Genomic DNA, 15,839 nt, shown 5'->3' with positions numbered 1-15,839 from the left:
TCTAGAATCGGGCCATTGGGATGTTCACCTGGACGACCGCTGAACGGGTGTCTTCACTGCCATCTGCACGCGGCATGTTGATCGCATTGAGTTTGAGACCAGGGTTTAGCGCACGGCCGGGAGAACGCGCTGGGGGTTCGCGCTGTGTTGCCATCGTCTAACGGCGAAGAAATTGATGTCATTTTCATTAGAGGATACCGAGGGTGGAGTATTTGAAACCCCTTAACCCCAAGGTAGAGAAGCGCACCTGCCTTCGTACCGTTTCGTCTCCTGCTAGTACCTGGTGTTGCTTGCAGCTAGAAAGTGCGACCGTGTATCTCGACGCGCAGAACCTTGCGACCACCTCTTCCAGGTTTCCCCTCCACACCGTTGCTTTCTTTTTCGCGGCATTCGCACGTCAGATTCTATAATACACTGGGCGCGTCCCTCATTCCCTTCATCGCGACCGTCTTTGCACGCACGCCAAGTACTACGCCGCCTGGGTGCATGCGCGACGCGTCTTATCAGCGACAAATCGCTTTCAACCCCTCCGGACCATCGGCGCGCACATATCATTCCTTCCCTAGCATCGCGAGCGGCACAGCAAAGGAATCTGCTGCTTTAAAAATCTCACTCGCTTCCGGTATGTATTCTCATGTTCCCTTTCTTCTCTGCCATGCCGAACCGTGCGGGAAGTTTTAAAGTTCTGTCACCTGTCATTAGCCGTGCGCGAGGCTGTGGGCGCGAACGAGCGTGCCATACAGACCATGGAGCATTCCGGCCTTGGTGTCACGACAACGTCTGGGACAAATCGACCGGCAAGACATATGAGACGACAAGACTGGTCCATGGACGATGGAAGCATTGCCCGATCTCTGCAATAGGACCAACAAGTCAAACATCTACGGCAATAAACATGTATTGTCTCAGACAGCGTTTGCTCATCGCATCATGTGCCGCTGCAGCCAAAGCTTTTTCTTGCACAGATATTTACCTATATAGCATGTGCAGAGCGTGCGACATCTGTCCTCCCGCACACATTGCTAACTCCTCGTTGCAGTAATAGTAGACCTCCACAGTCGCGATCGTAACGCCTTGAACCATCTGAGATGGTGGCGTCCGTTCTCCAACCAAGCACCTCTCGGGCCAACATGGTGAACCCGAAGAAAAGACCAGGTGAGTATCACATTTTTGGTTCTGTTTAAATCAGCTTCTGTGCAGACACTGACCACCACAGCTTCTGAGCAAGCACAGCTAGCCAAGTCAAAGGCAGTACGCCCATCCGCAAAACGGCGGGTAGAACGGAGAATAGCAGGACATCAAGAATATCTTAAGCGTAACGCGACGGACTTTATTCGTCACGATCCAGCAACGGAAACGTTGCCCGATCTAATCGCCTACCATGATCACTTCTTGAAAGCTGAGAGGGCCTGTCTGGCGATCCCACAAGACCTCATGCTATCTGTCAAGCCAGATAATGACCCTCAATTAGCCGCAAGTCTCAGACCCAAGCTCAACGAGGTAATGGATGAGTACCAAAGCGAACCCGAGCGTGTGGCAGTTGTCGGCAAGACTGGCCAAGGGAAATCGAAACTAATAGATGCTATCTTGGGCATCGATGGGATTGCAAGATCGGTAAGCACGACTTCCTCAAGGCATCATGTCATCTAACTTTCCCAGGCGGCGTCCGGCGTGGCAACAACTCGCATTCCAATTGTATATTCACCACGCCGAGCGCACGTACAAATCCCCTACGAGGTAAGACTGGAGGTATCCGCCAAGACCGACTGTCGAGATTCAGTACAACAGCATCTTGCCAATCTTGCGACGAACCTGAAAATGTGCGAAGGACAGCTCCTAGAGTTCGACGAACAAGGACAAGACAGTATCAATGCGCTCCAAAATCTGTTCAGCGACCTCCCGAATTCGCATCGATCGAATCTATTTCATCATTCCTAGGATTTGACTTGCCGTCCAAAGTACCATCAGTAGCGAAGCAAAAGGATGCGTTCGACCAATGCGTCAAATGGGCTGAGGAACGACGCCAGAAAATCGTCAACATGTCCGCACAGGGTATCTACGCTACCAATATGACCGAGCTTCGGCAGGAACTTGCGCAATTCAGCGACGACCAAACAAAGATGGACGACACGAAGCTTGGCTTCAACCCTTCGTCGTTCGTAGAGAGGATTGAGGTCTTTGGTGACTTTCGGATTCGCTACTCAATCGGCGACTGCCCTGGACTACAGGACGTCAACAAGGCAAGCTTGTGCCCTTCCCAGGTTGACATCGCTCAAGCTAACCGTATGTTGATAGGACCGTGAAACAAAAGCGAACCGATATCTCCAGGACTGCAAAGTAGTCGTAGTCGCCGAAGAAATCACGCGAGCTGGCGACAGCGCGTTTCTTGACCACTTAATCAAGGACCGTACTACAAGGAGACCCGATCAACGCATCATCATCGTCTTGACAAAGGGAGAGTCCAATCTGGACCCTTCGGATCGCAAAGATGCATCATTCAACCAACATGAGATAGCTGATCTCGACTGGCTAGCCGAACGTAAAGTAGAAACTCGGAGAAAGAAAGACAGCTACGCGCCAACAGACTACGCGCAAAGAGACCACTGCGCCCGCGAGATCGCTTTCATCACCCTCGAAGAACACGAAATATGTGCCAGAGAACGAGGTCGTCGCATCAGCGACAGGCTTAGGAAAAGATTCGCAAAGTACCAGAACGAAAATTTGACAGTTATGACGACTTCGGCCATAGACTACATGCAGCATGTCGAGGGCTACCACCAGTATACCGACGACTATCTGCCGCTGTCCGTTGAGTCCACCGGAATCCCCAATTTATGCAAGGAACTCGCCGCCATAGCCAACGACAGGCTGCAGAAAGATCTACTACGCTTCTACAACCGAACATTACCCGAGCTCTTCAGCTTTATCCAGCTCGCTTGCAGCACGACTTCCACACCGGTGCAGTCAGGGCCCAGGTTCAACTTTGAAGATTACGCATCCGGATTCTTGAAGCAGCTCGAAGTCTTCCTCGACGCCGTCAAAACACAACTCATCGATCCGATGATTGAGACCATGAGAAAAGCAGTCGGCGATTGGAAGAACGAAGCTCGTGACCTCAATCGTTGGCGCAAGTTGCACGGCAACGCCGTACGAACCTACTTGATGAAACTAGGCAACCATCGAATAAGGGGACAGCCGGAGTGCAGTTGGAACATTCTGCTTCTGCGTACTGTGCAACAGACGCTCGACCCACTGTTTAAGCATCTCATAGCGGAAGTATCCTCCAGGCTGGGTAGCCTTGCATACCAACTAGAAGGAGACGTTGACAATTTCCTGGAGGCCCTTCTCGGTGCCGCTGAGCAACTCGACAACAACACTTTCGGAGCGAACCACGCCGACAAGAAACCGCAGCTCTACAACATGTATAATGTTGTCGGCAAAGACCTCATGATATTCCTTCGGCTGTTCCGAGGACGTCTTACTGAAGACGGCAACGGTGACTTCTTTCCCCAAAAAATGAAACCGGTCTACACTGCCACATTAAAGGCAAAACCGATAGGCAAGTTGACCATGAAAGAGGTGCAGATGCAGACACTGGAAGCGCGCATATGCGGAAACAACAGTCCCTACGACAAAATGGTCGACCAGTTTGAAGCCGCTTGGAAAGCCAAGAAGATAGCGTTGTTGGAGATTGGCAGACAAGCTATCGCATTTCACATAGCAGAGATCAAGGCGTCGTACAAGCAACTCTGCACTCCTGAGCCGCAGGATAATTCCATGACGCTGCTGCGCGCTGAGCTGGAGCGCAAGGTTGGCGTGGCGAGGGAACAGTGCAAGGGACCTATTCTGACTTCTCTTCTTGAATGCGGGCTTGATCCGAACTTGAAGAAAGTGAAGAAAGAGCCGAAAGTGAAGAGAGAGAAGAAGGTCGCGAAGGTGGAGAAGTAGGCAAATGGAGTGTGGAAATGGTAGTGAGATCGGGTGTGTATCTAGGGTTTGCTTTCATGCGTCCGTTCAGTTCAGTTATGATACCCACGATGGGCGGTAGGCCCGCGAAAATGGAGTCTGGTTTTGTTGTGCGATAGTTTTGCGATGTATGTATGTCTATGTAGGCTTTCGAACACGGTTTCGCCACACTATGGAGATGTTGTCGGATGATTAGACTGTCGCATAACTCCTGTAGGGAATAACGGAAGGGTATCCTCCAGAAGTCTACATTACCTTTGAGACATTGCTAACTCTTATCTTTGTGCCAATGTAGACCGCAGCGCGCCTATTCAATTTCTTCTTGCCGGTATGCTTTACCGAGATGATTGGTATACTCTATCCAATACATATGACATGTAGCCTGTCGTGGTTGGCACCCGAAAGCGTCTCGACTGCGTCGAGCTTCTTCTTGTTGTCATTCGCAAGGTCGTTGGCTACGACATATTTGTCGTGATTGACATCCGCAAGCTCCGCGGCTGCGTCGAGCTTTTCCTGGTGGCCTTCGCAAGTTCTTCGGCGGTGCTGATAGCATTGTCATAAGATGACGATGTGGATGTGTGCTCGGCTCGCAGCTTGTTGAAGGTATTCATTTTGATATTGACGACAGTGTCCAGGCTTCGGATGCGAGCAAATGCCTTTTGCATGCGCATCACCAAGAGGATCCGAGCATCGAGAAAGCGTTTAGAAAGAGAACGGCAGCGTGCCTCTTTGAGGCCAAGGCTGTGTTCGGGGGTCATAGAAAAGGCAACAAACAGACTCAAAGAAGGCGCTCATGTCAGTCACACGAGAGCGTAGCTTGACGTCCTATGAAAGCGTAACGCGAAGGAGCTGTTCATACCTGGTGCACTTGGTCTGAAGGGCCTTCCTCTTGGCCATTTGGTCGTCACAGACTTGGTCTGAATCCTCAAATGCGGCAGCGAGCTCTAGAACCATAGTGCAAGCCTCCTCGTGCTGTACTGCATGTCGGGGCATATCGATGGCTGTCAAGGCGTCAAATAACTCTCCAGAACACGATGAAGTGCTCTCAGCTCCTATATTACCCGTAAGAACGCAACTTTCTCATGCGATGTATACGGCAAAGCCCGTTTCTCAAAAAGCAATACGAGCGTATCCTGGTATATATCGGCTAAGCCTGGAGGTCCTCACGGATTCCTGGGGCGTTGGGGAAAGTCTTAGAAGTCTATGAAGTGCTCCCGGGCCTCTCGAGACCCTGTTAGATCAAAGGTTCCCAAATCTATGTATGCGGCAGAGCCAATCACGAATTCCAGATCTGGAGCGTCATGGGTAAAAGTCACCCACATACTATCGCTCGCGGTTCTGGTGCCCGTCTCGCATACAACGACCCCGTTGATCGTCTCGGCATCAAAATCAGCGGCATTCGGGGCGGCGACAAGCTGGAAGGATGGCCCTGGCTGATGATGGATGGAAATGCCGATAAATCTATCCTACGACTCAGCCGGCTCGTCGGCTGGCTTGACGGCTTGGATACTGAAAAGTTGCGACCTTGTCGCTGGTATCCCGCCAACAAGCGTATCGGCCGGCCACAACGTGGATACGCTCGCCACCCACTGGATGCTGGAGAGAAGTGGCAGGGGCCCCGTATCCAGGACTAGGCCATGAGAAACACTTTCGAGGCGTTTGGCTGATATGTACGGAGCTGGGCCAGTTTCTTCGAGATGCCGCCGACAAGAGACAGGAGCAATTCAGACCCTACAAGAGCTAAGAGAGAAGAAATACGAGGGTTATCATAGGCAGGTATCGTCGCAAACAAATTCTACGCCGGGCGACTACATCGACGCTGTACATACCTAAAAGGAAGGATTACGATGCATGTAGTTGCTAGGGTTATGCGAACAGCAGCACAGAATGTATCCCAGGTTTGACTCCAAGCGTGCTTTGACGCCAGGTTCGGTAATCCGCATCAACGAGACCTCGAAAGAGGTGTTGCGATGTTGACTGCCGCTGGTACGGGGATGGGAGCAATCCAAATCCTGTGCGAGCCCGTTGAGCGTTGCGTCGTCTCTCCTGAGAAACATGATTGTAATGTGGATAGTTTTTCCATTGACTGCTTCCGTTTATGGGTGTTTCTGAGGAAGAGGAGTTTTGAGTCGACGCTGATACTACGGTAGTGTGACTTGGTTATTTCGCAGAAGAGGCGCGCAAAATGGATGGAACGAAGGCGCTATACCCGCGAGCCTGCACCGAGTGCCCGGTTCCCAAGGTTCTATTCGCATATCTTGTCGCTAAAAGATTAGTCCAGACGCCTACATCAGCGCCGCGACAACCCAAAAGGCGGTAATACTAGGATGGTAGCTGCCAGGGCGTGGTCTGCGACAACGCTGAGCCGACACAGTCAGAGTACAGGGCGAGGCGGCTGGCGAGCGTCAGCGAGCCCGCCGCCTCTGCCAGCCTGCCGCGCAGCGGCGCCCCCCATTGAGAAGATTAGCATGGCCCCCTGCACTAAGGATGACACGCTCAATCAAAGAGAAGCTACCGTTTTTTTGCTCTGGATCTGGCGCCGGAGTAGATGGGATATTTTGGAGGGATTTGCAATGCGATATCTGTGTTTGCGAATGTAGAACAATGTGAAGTGCAGAGGAAATGGTGTTTTGATCATTATTGTGCGGGAAGAAAGGTCGCTGGACCCTTGCGCAGCAAAAAGAGCGCAAAAAGAAGAGCTGGGCTCGACTCGAACCCGGGTCTCCACGCACCGATTTAGCGGAGGAGTCAGATCAAAGAGCAAAAAAATGGTAGCTTCTCTTTGATTGAGCGTGTCATCCTTAGTGCAGGGGCCATGCTAATCTTCTCTGTATCGTTTCAAATTGACCAAATGCCCGAAGGCGAGGATTAGAAAAATAGATCAGTATATAACATAGGGCGCCCGATGTTGCGCGCTGGGGCGCGCGAAAAGCTGGATTTGGGCTGGCGGCGGTCGGGAACACCATAACTTGGAAGTGGACCACGCTCGAACCACCAGAGCTTTGGAAAGTCATCGGGTGACCTGTGCGTGTCTTGAAGCTGCATAATGGCTATCATAGGCGGGCTTCGCCCGCTGTGATAGCAATATCTGCTATTGCGACTATTCGTGTCGCTCTGTCTTAACAGCGTACAGGACACCCAGGACATATTCACTATCTCTTTCTTCGATCGACGCGAGGGACGGAGATTGATGTATACAGCTGGCGACAACGACGTCTGGCTATACGGATGCATCTGCTTGCAGGGTAGTTGTCTTGCTGGTAAGATCAGTACATAAATCCAGCGCGTTATAGTTGGACTTGTCGCATATGCTTCCAGCGATCTTCGATTTCGCAGGATTCGATGGTGCTGTTCGCGGCGTTCTTTACTAGTTGTTGAACTTGGTTGTCAGCTGTCTGCATCGTTTGGAAGTACCAAGGGGATTGCATCTGAAGCCTCTCAGTGAACGACATGCACGAAAAGCTCTCTGGTGTCTCAATATGAGATGAAAGTCAGTTTTGAGGCGCACAGTGAATGCGACAGCACCGTAGAGAGAATGTAAGCGTGTGAGAAACTTGGGCAAGTGGAAATGACTGCGATGTTTACCCCTCCACCCCACTCGCGCCTCGCGAAACTGCGTATCGGGAAGTAGCGCTTCAATATGGTCGGTCGTCACGGTCGCTCTTTCCAACTCCGACTCAACTACATAACTACATAGGAAGGAATGCGCGTTTAAAATGATGGTCATGAGCGCAAACGCAAACGCTGCAGTTGTCTCCGATATTCTGCAACAACAGCCTCACGAGGTAGACACGGTGTATATTACCAAGGTGCCTTTCTGTTCAGCGATATTTGAAGACTCTGCAAATCTTGGCATATCGGTCTTAAGGTGTAGGGCCAGTGGCCAATACGGTACGATACCGCGCAAATTCCCAGGCCCTGCACCAAAGATGATGCGTACACATGTCAAATGAGAGGAGACAAGGGTATCATTACTACACTACTCCTCCAACAAGTCCATCACCAACTGCGGAATGACCTGTACACCCTCACCCTGTATCGCACTAATCGGCACAGTCTGAACATTGCGCCGCCACGCATGCTTGCGGTTGCTAGGATGGGGTTGCGCGCCCTTGCTCACCTCTTCCAGATACGCGCGAAGAGCCTCAAAGTTGACCTGCGTATCCGGCAAATCGGCCTTTGTCGCGACAACGAACCAGGGCTTCGACGAGATCGGGGTTGTGCTCAGGAAAGGAAGAGGCTTCGGCGAAGGATCCAGATGCGGCGAGTCGAGGAGGTCGGATGCGTCGCTTGGTGGTGCTTTGCCAGCGGGCGTGTATGTGACCATCCTGCGCTCCGTCTCGGCGTTGAGTTCCTTTCCGCGCAGCGTCTCGTATTCGGACACTTCGCGCCAGAGCAGCTTGAGCGCTGCGACGGCGTCACCGGCGGAGAGGTCGATGACGAAGGCGAGGACTGCGGCGCGTTCAATGTGTCGCAGGAAGCCTAGTCCGAGCCCTTTGTCTAGATGCGCATCTTCGATCAGACCCGGCACATCGGCAATGGTAAAGTTCTCGCGCAGCTCTCCATTTGGTCTGCGTGACCTGACAAGCGGTCGCCCCTTGTGGTCGTCGAGGACAACGGTGCCGACATTCGGCTGGAGGGTCGTAAAGGCCCAGTTGCCGACTCGCGCACGGCTGTTGCTCAGGGCCCGGAGGAGCGTACTCTTTCCAGCGTTGGGCAGCCCTACCAGTCCCAGATCTGCGAGAATCTTCAATTCCAGTTGTAGTGATATCTTCAGTCCTTCGTCTCCGCGCGTTGCCATCTTCGGTCTGTTGTTGAACGGCGTCATGAAGTGCGGGTTGCCCAGGCCGCCCATCGCTCCGGCTGCAATCAGCATAGGCGTCTCCATGTGCTTGTCCAAGTCCAGCCACATGGGCGCTTCCGGCTCGAGGGCTGCGAGGTGCGATCTTCGCGGTGGAGGGAGCTTGGGAAACTTGATCCTGCTCAGCTCTGAAGGTATAGTGCCGGGGTAAACCAGCCATCGATCTCTCCTGTAGCTGGGTTGTCCCTCCTCCAGCTCCTCCGCTTCTTCATCTTGCTCCATCTTCCAGTGCTCCTCCTCCATGATTGCCACCGGATCATGTCTTTGTAGCTCGCGCACGATGGTCCCCACAGGCACCGTGATCAAGACGTCGGTCCCCCGCTCGCCACCTTTGACCTTGCCCTGTCCATTGCGCCCTCTGCCCGCCTTAATCTGTCGCCGTCTCGCAAGCTTATGTAACGACGTCTCACCGCGGACTGCTTGGATGTAGACGTTGCCTCCACTGCCACCGTCGCCGCCATTTGCAGGCCCTTCTTCAATGTATTTTTCGCGCAAGAACGAGACGCAGCCGTGACCGCCGCCACCAGCTTCAACGGTAAGAATGCATCGGTCGGCAAAAGGCGTGAGGGAATAGTCGTCCGCCGTGGGATCTAATCGCGAGGACTGCGCGTTCGGGTTCGCATCGGACTGCTCAGCAGCCGTGGAGTTGCATCTGAGCTGTAGCGGGAATCGTTTGCGGAGTGGACATCTGCGCGCTGCCGAGGCAAGTGGCACGTGGAGGAAGGCGGGATACAGAAACGGCGTAAGCGTACCGCTGACACTGTGCGGACGAGCGAACGACATGCGTTGATTGCGACAGTGGCGTCGTTAGGAAGATATGTTCAATCCTGTATATTTCAATCGTCAATATCGCGTCGCGGGACTAGCGAATGGCGGCCCCAGTTCCGATACATGATCTACAACGCTTGTCCAGGCTAGTCCTACGTGCCTCGGTACCCAGCAAACCTCAAGAGTACATATGACTTCTTGGGCATTTACTTCTGCCTTGCACAGGCGTTCAATCGTTTGCCTATCTTTCGCCCTTCTTTGGAAGCCCCCAAACTTCGTATCAGTACCTGCATAGTACCTGCCTCGACCCCATCAGCCCCCATTTTCAATAAACACTTTCGCCCCATCTACCAGCCCCATCATGATCCGATGTGCCTTGCTCACACTGGCAGCCGTGCTGCTCAGAGTCGCCAAACCCGAGTACTTCAGACTTGGTGGGAAACTCGGTCTCTCCAGCAGTCAGCTTGTAACCCTCCATTACTACCTTAAGTGGGCGTTGCCGATATGGGCCCTTGTAGACTTCAACTCGGTGCTCAATCGCTTTGCCGAAAGGCGATGGCTCTGGAGGACCGACAAGTCTATTTGGGATTGGAAGAATGAAGTCGCTGTAGTCACGGGTGGTTCGGCGGGCATCGGAGGCTGTGTGGTGAAGAAGCTCACCTCTCATGGTATCAAGGTCGCGGTGCTCGACGTTAGCCCCCTGTCAGAAATCTTTACTAAAGGTACGTTGCGGCACAGGATCGCCGTGTTTCGAGCTAATGATCTTAGATGAGCTTGCCCTCGTACGATACTACAAATGTGACATTACATCGCGAGACAACATCCATCAGGCGGCGGAAGCCATTCGTTCCGACTTGGGCTCACCATCCATACTGATCAACAATGCCGGCATCGGTAACGCGTGGACTGTCAAAGACATCCCCCAAGCCAACCTCAACAGAATGTTCGAGATCAATCTCCTGAGTCACTGGAGCACCGTCCAAGAATTTCTCCCAGACATGCTCGCTAAGAAGAAAGGCCACATCATGGGCGTCGCAAGTCTTGCTTCCTTCGTCGCTCTCGCAGGTGCCGTGGATTACAGTGCCACCAAGGCGGCGCTTCTAGCTTTCCATGAAGGCCTAACACAAGAAATTAAGCATCGCTACAAGTGTCCAACGATCCAGACCTCCATGGTCCATCCGAACTGGACCAAGTCAGCAATCACCTCACACGAGGCACTTGCGGCGGGGCTGAAAAGCGTGCGCGCGAACATCCTAGAGCCAGAAGACGTAGCCGAGGCCATGGTCAACCAGATAGTCTCAGTCAAGAGTGGGCAACTGATTCTTGGCCCAGCAATTACTCCCATTATCCGAGCACTGCCTCTTTGGATCGGGGAGCTGATTCGAGATAGCCAAGCCAAGGTCGTCACCGGTGATGGCTCCACCGGCGCATGAACGATTCCTTCGACACGGTGATGACAGGGAAGAGCGGCAGTTCCTACGGGCGGTACGGAGCGTACCCGTTCCAACCGCCTGGGGCCAGCAGCGTTAGTGAGAACTGCATGTTCCAACCAGCAACGCCCCGCCGCAATCTCGAGAGGTTCGTTGGAATTTTTCCGCGAAGCCGAATCAGTGGCACAGACGCCGTTGAGTTGGCAGAGGTTGGAGAGGGCTGCGCCACGTCAATATTCGGGGTCGGCAGTCAGCAGCGCTTCTTCTGTCAGTTTAGCGAAGTCAATAGAAGGTATTTTGCGCAGCACATCATGGGTAATGCAACCAAAATGCCCACTTCTGACAACTGTTATAAACGATCGGGCGGCTGATGCAAAATATGCGAACGATCGAGCGCCACAGCCGGGATCCTGAGCTAATCATAGCTGATGCAGTGAGTATTCTCGGGGTTGTAGGCAAGGTGTGTGGACTCAGCCCCAGTTCCTACAGCACCCATGCAAGGTACATTTCGCGCCTAACCCAACTCGGTCCGAACAAAGTGCAACCGTACGAAGGACCACGGCCTTGGGCACGAGGCGCGGAATTCAATAGTTATATGTTGCCTCTTTGTTGTCTGTTTCATCATCTCCGGGTATCTGCCGTGCTGCCTCCGCCTCGTTGTTGTTACTCTGCTTTGCTTTCCTCTAGTCATTCGTTTCAGATCTCGTGAGCATGCAATGGGTTGGTTCGAGCGTGTTCTGTTCGCGTGTTGCACTGCATCTTTGGTAGTTGCAAGTAATGTTGAATCAGGTCCAAAGAGTAAGTGGAGCGTTGGTAAATGGTTACATCGACTCATGTTATACAGCTGCAAGCCTCTCTAATACTCATCTCACGAACGAGAGATCTCCTATAATTCCACGGCGCGATTTGCATTTTCGCAATGATACGAGCACATCAGAGATAATTCCAACAAGCCTAAGCACATCAGCTACATCGACGCTCTACACTTCTACGACAGTGGAGTCTATTACAACGTCGAAGTCCGAGATCAACGCGCCGTCAACAGCCACTATCCAGACTACCAGCTCCTCTCGCCAGCCAAATCCAACGAAACAAGACTCAGATGGAACAACAAGCTCATATGGTAGCGCAAGTAGCAGTGCACCTGCAATATCTTCTGCTGCGGGCGAGTCGGCGGCGATATCCCTTATCATCACAGGAACGCAGCAGCTATTTGCACCATCATCAACCTCTTTGATCGATCAAAAACAAACATCCATATCTATTCAAGCGTCTTCGATTCCAGTAGGAGCTTCTTCTTCTACGCGCGCATCATCCACAGTTCAGGTCCTACCAGTCACTTCGGACGTCAAGTCGACCGCGAGTACATCCACACCGTTTACAACATGGGCGATTGCGGACTCATCACGAGCGTCAAGCATTCCTCTGCCTGCCATTACAAACTCCGTTCCAGTCTCTCCTACGGCTGTATCAAGCCTGGTAATAATTCCTTCGCAGACCTCGCAGTCTCCATCTTCGACCTCCACCGTCGATGTTACTGCGACCACATCAATCAAGTCTATTGCCTCGGCCTCTTCACAAGCAAAGGTCACTAGTGAGCCCACAAAGGCTACAGGACTACTTCATCACTCTGTGTCTAGTCTTAATAGCTGGGTGGCATCAAGCTCCGCTCCCGCTGTCATTGGAAGTGGAAGCAGTAGCCTCGCATCTCCGGCTTCCATCGCAGACGCAGCCACGCCAATCAGTGTCGCATCTCAACCAGCACAACCGTCTGCTTCAACAGGATACGCCAATCTGCAATCGGGTCAGGACAATGCACCACTTGACACGTCGGCACCAACCCCTTCCGCCTCAGCCCATCTCGAAAGCAGCGTGATTGGTCCCTCATCAATTCCGACTCTCTCCAGTAGTTCACTCTCGCGGACGAGCACCCCTTCTACAACAGCGTCATTGGTAGCTTCGATGAGCTCAGTGGTCGCGGGCATGCCATCAAGCTCTGCTCAGCCCAGCGCAACAAAGAACGAGACTTCTGCATCGAATGTAACCGCACCTGTTCAATCTGGCAGCTCTCAGATCGACAGCTCGACCTCGAGCGGCAGCGTCACGGCTTCTGCATCTTCCAATCCCGATGAGACTGCTTCTTCAACCATGACTCGACCGCAGCCTATACCCATTAATCCCATCAACGGTAATATGACAAGGCCAACAAGCACGATTGCGACTACGTCAGCGCAAAAAACTGGGTCGATATCTCTGCCGGCACCAGGAAACGGCACCGTCTCCTTCTCGTTGGCTTTTACAACCACGTACTCGGCAGCAAGCAGCCTCGCAAGCCCTGCTACAATGTCGTCATCTTTTGGCTTATCTGGCTCTTTCACACAAACCTTCATCGTGTCGGAGACTAGTCAGATCTTGAGTACTGCGACATCTAGTCAGGCGGCGGAGATCTCAGATGCACCACTTTGGGGGAGCGATCCAACAACTGCGCAATCAACCCCCGCTTCAGGAATCTCCGCGTCGTCTTCCGTTGACTTGGGACTTTTACCTTTTCCGCTTGAACCTCCGCTTCAAACGGCACCTACTGGGTGGATGAACAGCTCAACTTCAAGCGCAACTGGTCAAACTTCTACTTCTGGCGCTCCATTGATTCCGACTAGTATTGCGAGTAGTTTCCTTGCCAGCAGATCAGGTACCTTGCGCGATATTTTTACACCAATCCTTCTCTCATCCACCGCCACGTCTGCTATTCTCTCTACTCCTACATCGCTCAGCGGCTTCATAACGAAGACGAAGACAGGGACTGAGAGCTCGATTGTCAGCTCGCGCACAAGTTCGACGTCTATAAACACCTACGACACAACCCTCAGGACTCGAACATTGACCAACGCGCCCACCAGCAGTGCTACCGAGACAGAGGCCGCTGCAGCTCCACCCTCGAAGCCACTGACACCAGAGGAGACTGCCGGGGTCGCTATAGGAAGCACAGCTGGAATCCTACTTGCTATAGTCGCTGCGATCTTCGTCGCTCGCCGCTACCACGCCATCCATACAGCAAAGCTTGGAAGCGGTGGCTCGTCCGGTGTCTACCCTGGAGTTGCGTGGCTGTACGATCCTTCACTTGGCGAGAATGGTAGCGGTAGCAGTGGCAGTGGATCGAATGATGCACTCATGTCTGGTGGAGCAAGTGGGTTGCCGTCAACTGGAAGTAGAACACCACCTCGCGTGCCGAAGAACTCTCGCGAGTACGATCCTCGCGGTTGGCTCAACATCAGTGCGCAAAACTACAGCGACCCTGGCAACCCATGGAGAGAAGACCCATTCAGAGATCCCGAAGACCCCTTCAAAGACGCCTTTAGAGACTGGAGAGGTAGCGATGCGATTACCTCGCCGAGTGATCCTGGGTCTGATCTTGTTGCGGAGGTGACAAAGTATGCTGTGGGCCCGCAAAGACCTCTTCCTCCCGTGCCGGCGTCTCTGACACCACTCTTCCGCGACCATGTCATTCCATCACCGACTATAAGTCCAATCACGAATAGCTGCAGCCTGAAGCGTAGTCATTCGGTATCGTCAAGACGAAGCAGTGTCAAGAGCCAAAGGTCTCTAAGGAGCCTTCGTGCCTGTCCTTCGCCAGATTCCGAATCGAGGAACGTCCTACCGATATCTCCTTCCTGGCGTCGAGCGAGTAAGATCCTAGCATCTATTAGGGAGGGACACGCGGACGACCCTCTTCCCGACCCGATCGAACATGACCTTCTTCTGCCAGTCGATGTAAGATCGGAAACACCAGATTCAGTAATGGTACATGTATATGCGCCAGCACCCGTAAGCAGGACGCCATTGCGACCGATGTTGTCTACAATACTGTCAGACGACGAAACGTCACTACCAAGCACAACAGCTGCGAATTCATTAGCAGTTGTACCACCTCGGTCAACTGGTAGCATCCTCTTTCCCACACTCAAAGACGACCGATACGCATACACTTCACTTCCTTCAACCAACGTCCCATCCCCATCACCACCACATTCCGAACGAGCAGATAGCGACAAGACAATAACCCAATCCACCTACTCCGTCCGGCCATCATCTCCAACCCCAACGACCACCTCCGCGCCCCGGAACAAAGGGTGGGAAGAGATAAAGCGCACATCAAACGGCTCATCTAGTCTCATGTCCTCGCGCCCGCCAACACCACCTTTCCACCACTTCGCTTTTCCACCGCGACCCAATCTCACCCCTCCGCCTCCTCTCAAGAAACGCTCTTTGATTCAACTCCGCCGCAAGACACCCTTGGCTGGCCCCGGTCAACTCCTGGTTCCACCTCACAACCATTACTCTTCTCCTTCGTCTTCGCCCTTGACGGTGCAGACGAACTTCATGGTCAACTCGAACAAGAGCTTTGAGGGGCCGAGGATGAGTTTGCTAGCCAAGGTGCACAGCATGAGTGATATGAGAGATGAGACTGCGAGTCCGAAGAAGAAGAAAGGCATTGGACTTGGGATTGGATATCGCGATTCTATTTCGCGGAGGGTAGGACGGGTTTCGAGATGGGGTCCTGAGGATGTGGGGACGAAGTTTTGAGGTTTTTCCTTTGGCTTTAGCCACGGTTTTGCATGCAGTATATCTCCTTGAAGTCTTCAGTGTCTGTCGATGTATTCCAGGCGACACTTATATCCCTTAAGTTTCAGTACAACGGTCTATCATAACGACTCCGCCCAATGTCGAACGAAGCGTTCCACTACGCATCTCTCATGTCTCACCCTTCCAACAGTCTTACAGGGGCGTTCTGCTTGAAGCGTTGTACACATTAGATA

The 15,839-nt window shown here is 52.8% G+C and overlaps 3 protein-coding genes across 3 annotated transcripts; 2 read left to right on the top strand and 1 right to left on the bottom strand.

The window, feature by feature from the left end:
* Window positions 1-1,130: 1,130 nt before the first annotated feature.
* Window positions 1,131-3,948, top strand: J4E90_008839 (uncharacterized protein; the record flags this gene model as incomplete). Its single annotated transcript, XM_051438361.1, has 4 exons — window positions 1,131-1,155; window positions 1,217-1,614; window positions 1,866-2,283; window positions 2,339-3,948. 4 exons carry the CDS (start codon window positions 1,131-1,133, stop codon window positions 3,946-3,948), a joined length of 2,451 nt encoding a protein of 816 aa, XP_051287671.1.
* A 3,997-nt stretch (window positions 3,949-7,945) lies between these two features.
* Window positions 7,946-9,610, bottom strand: J4E90_008838 (uncharacterized protein; the record flags this gene model as incomplete). The annotated part of the gene is made up of 1 exon (XM_051438360.1): window positions 7,946-9,610. One exon carries the CDS (start codon window positions 9,608-9,610, stop codon window positions 7,946-7,948), a length of 1,665 nt encoding a protein of 554 aa, XP_051287670.1.
* A 346-nt stretch (window positions 9,611-9,956) lies between these two features.
* Window positions 9,957-11,028, top strand: J4E90_008837 (uncharacterized protein; the record flags this gene model as incomplete). Its single annotated transcript, XM_051438359.1, has 2 exons — window positions 9,957-10,317; window positions 10,364-11,028. 2 exons carry the CDS (start codon window positions 9,957-9,959, stop codon window positions 11,026-11,028), a joined length of 1,026 nt encoding a protein of 341 aa, XP_051287669.1.
* Between the last annotated feature and the right edge of the window lie 4,811 nt (window positions 11,029-15,839).

The sequence above is a fragment of the Alternaria incomplexa genome (assembly GCF_024043165.1).
Source record: "Alternaria incomplexa strain BMP 0042 chromosome Unknown scaffold_14, whole genome shotgun sequence".
NCBI lineage: Eukaryota > Fungi > Ascomycota > Dothideomycetes > Pleosporales > Pleosporaceae > Alternaria > Alternaria incomplexa.
The sequence above is the reverse complement of the archived record's forward strand: the minus strand, read 5'-3'. Positions and strand labels throughout refer to the sequence as shown.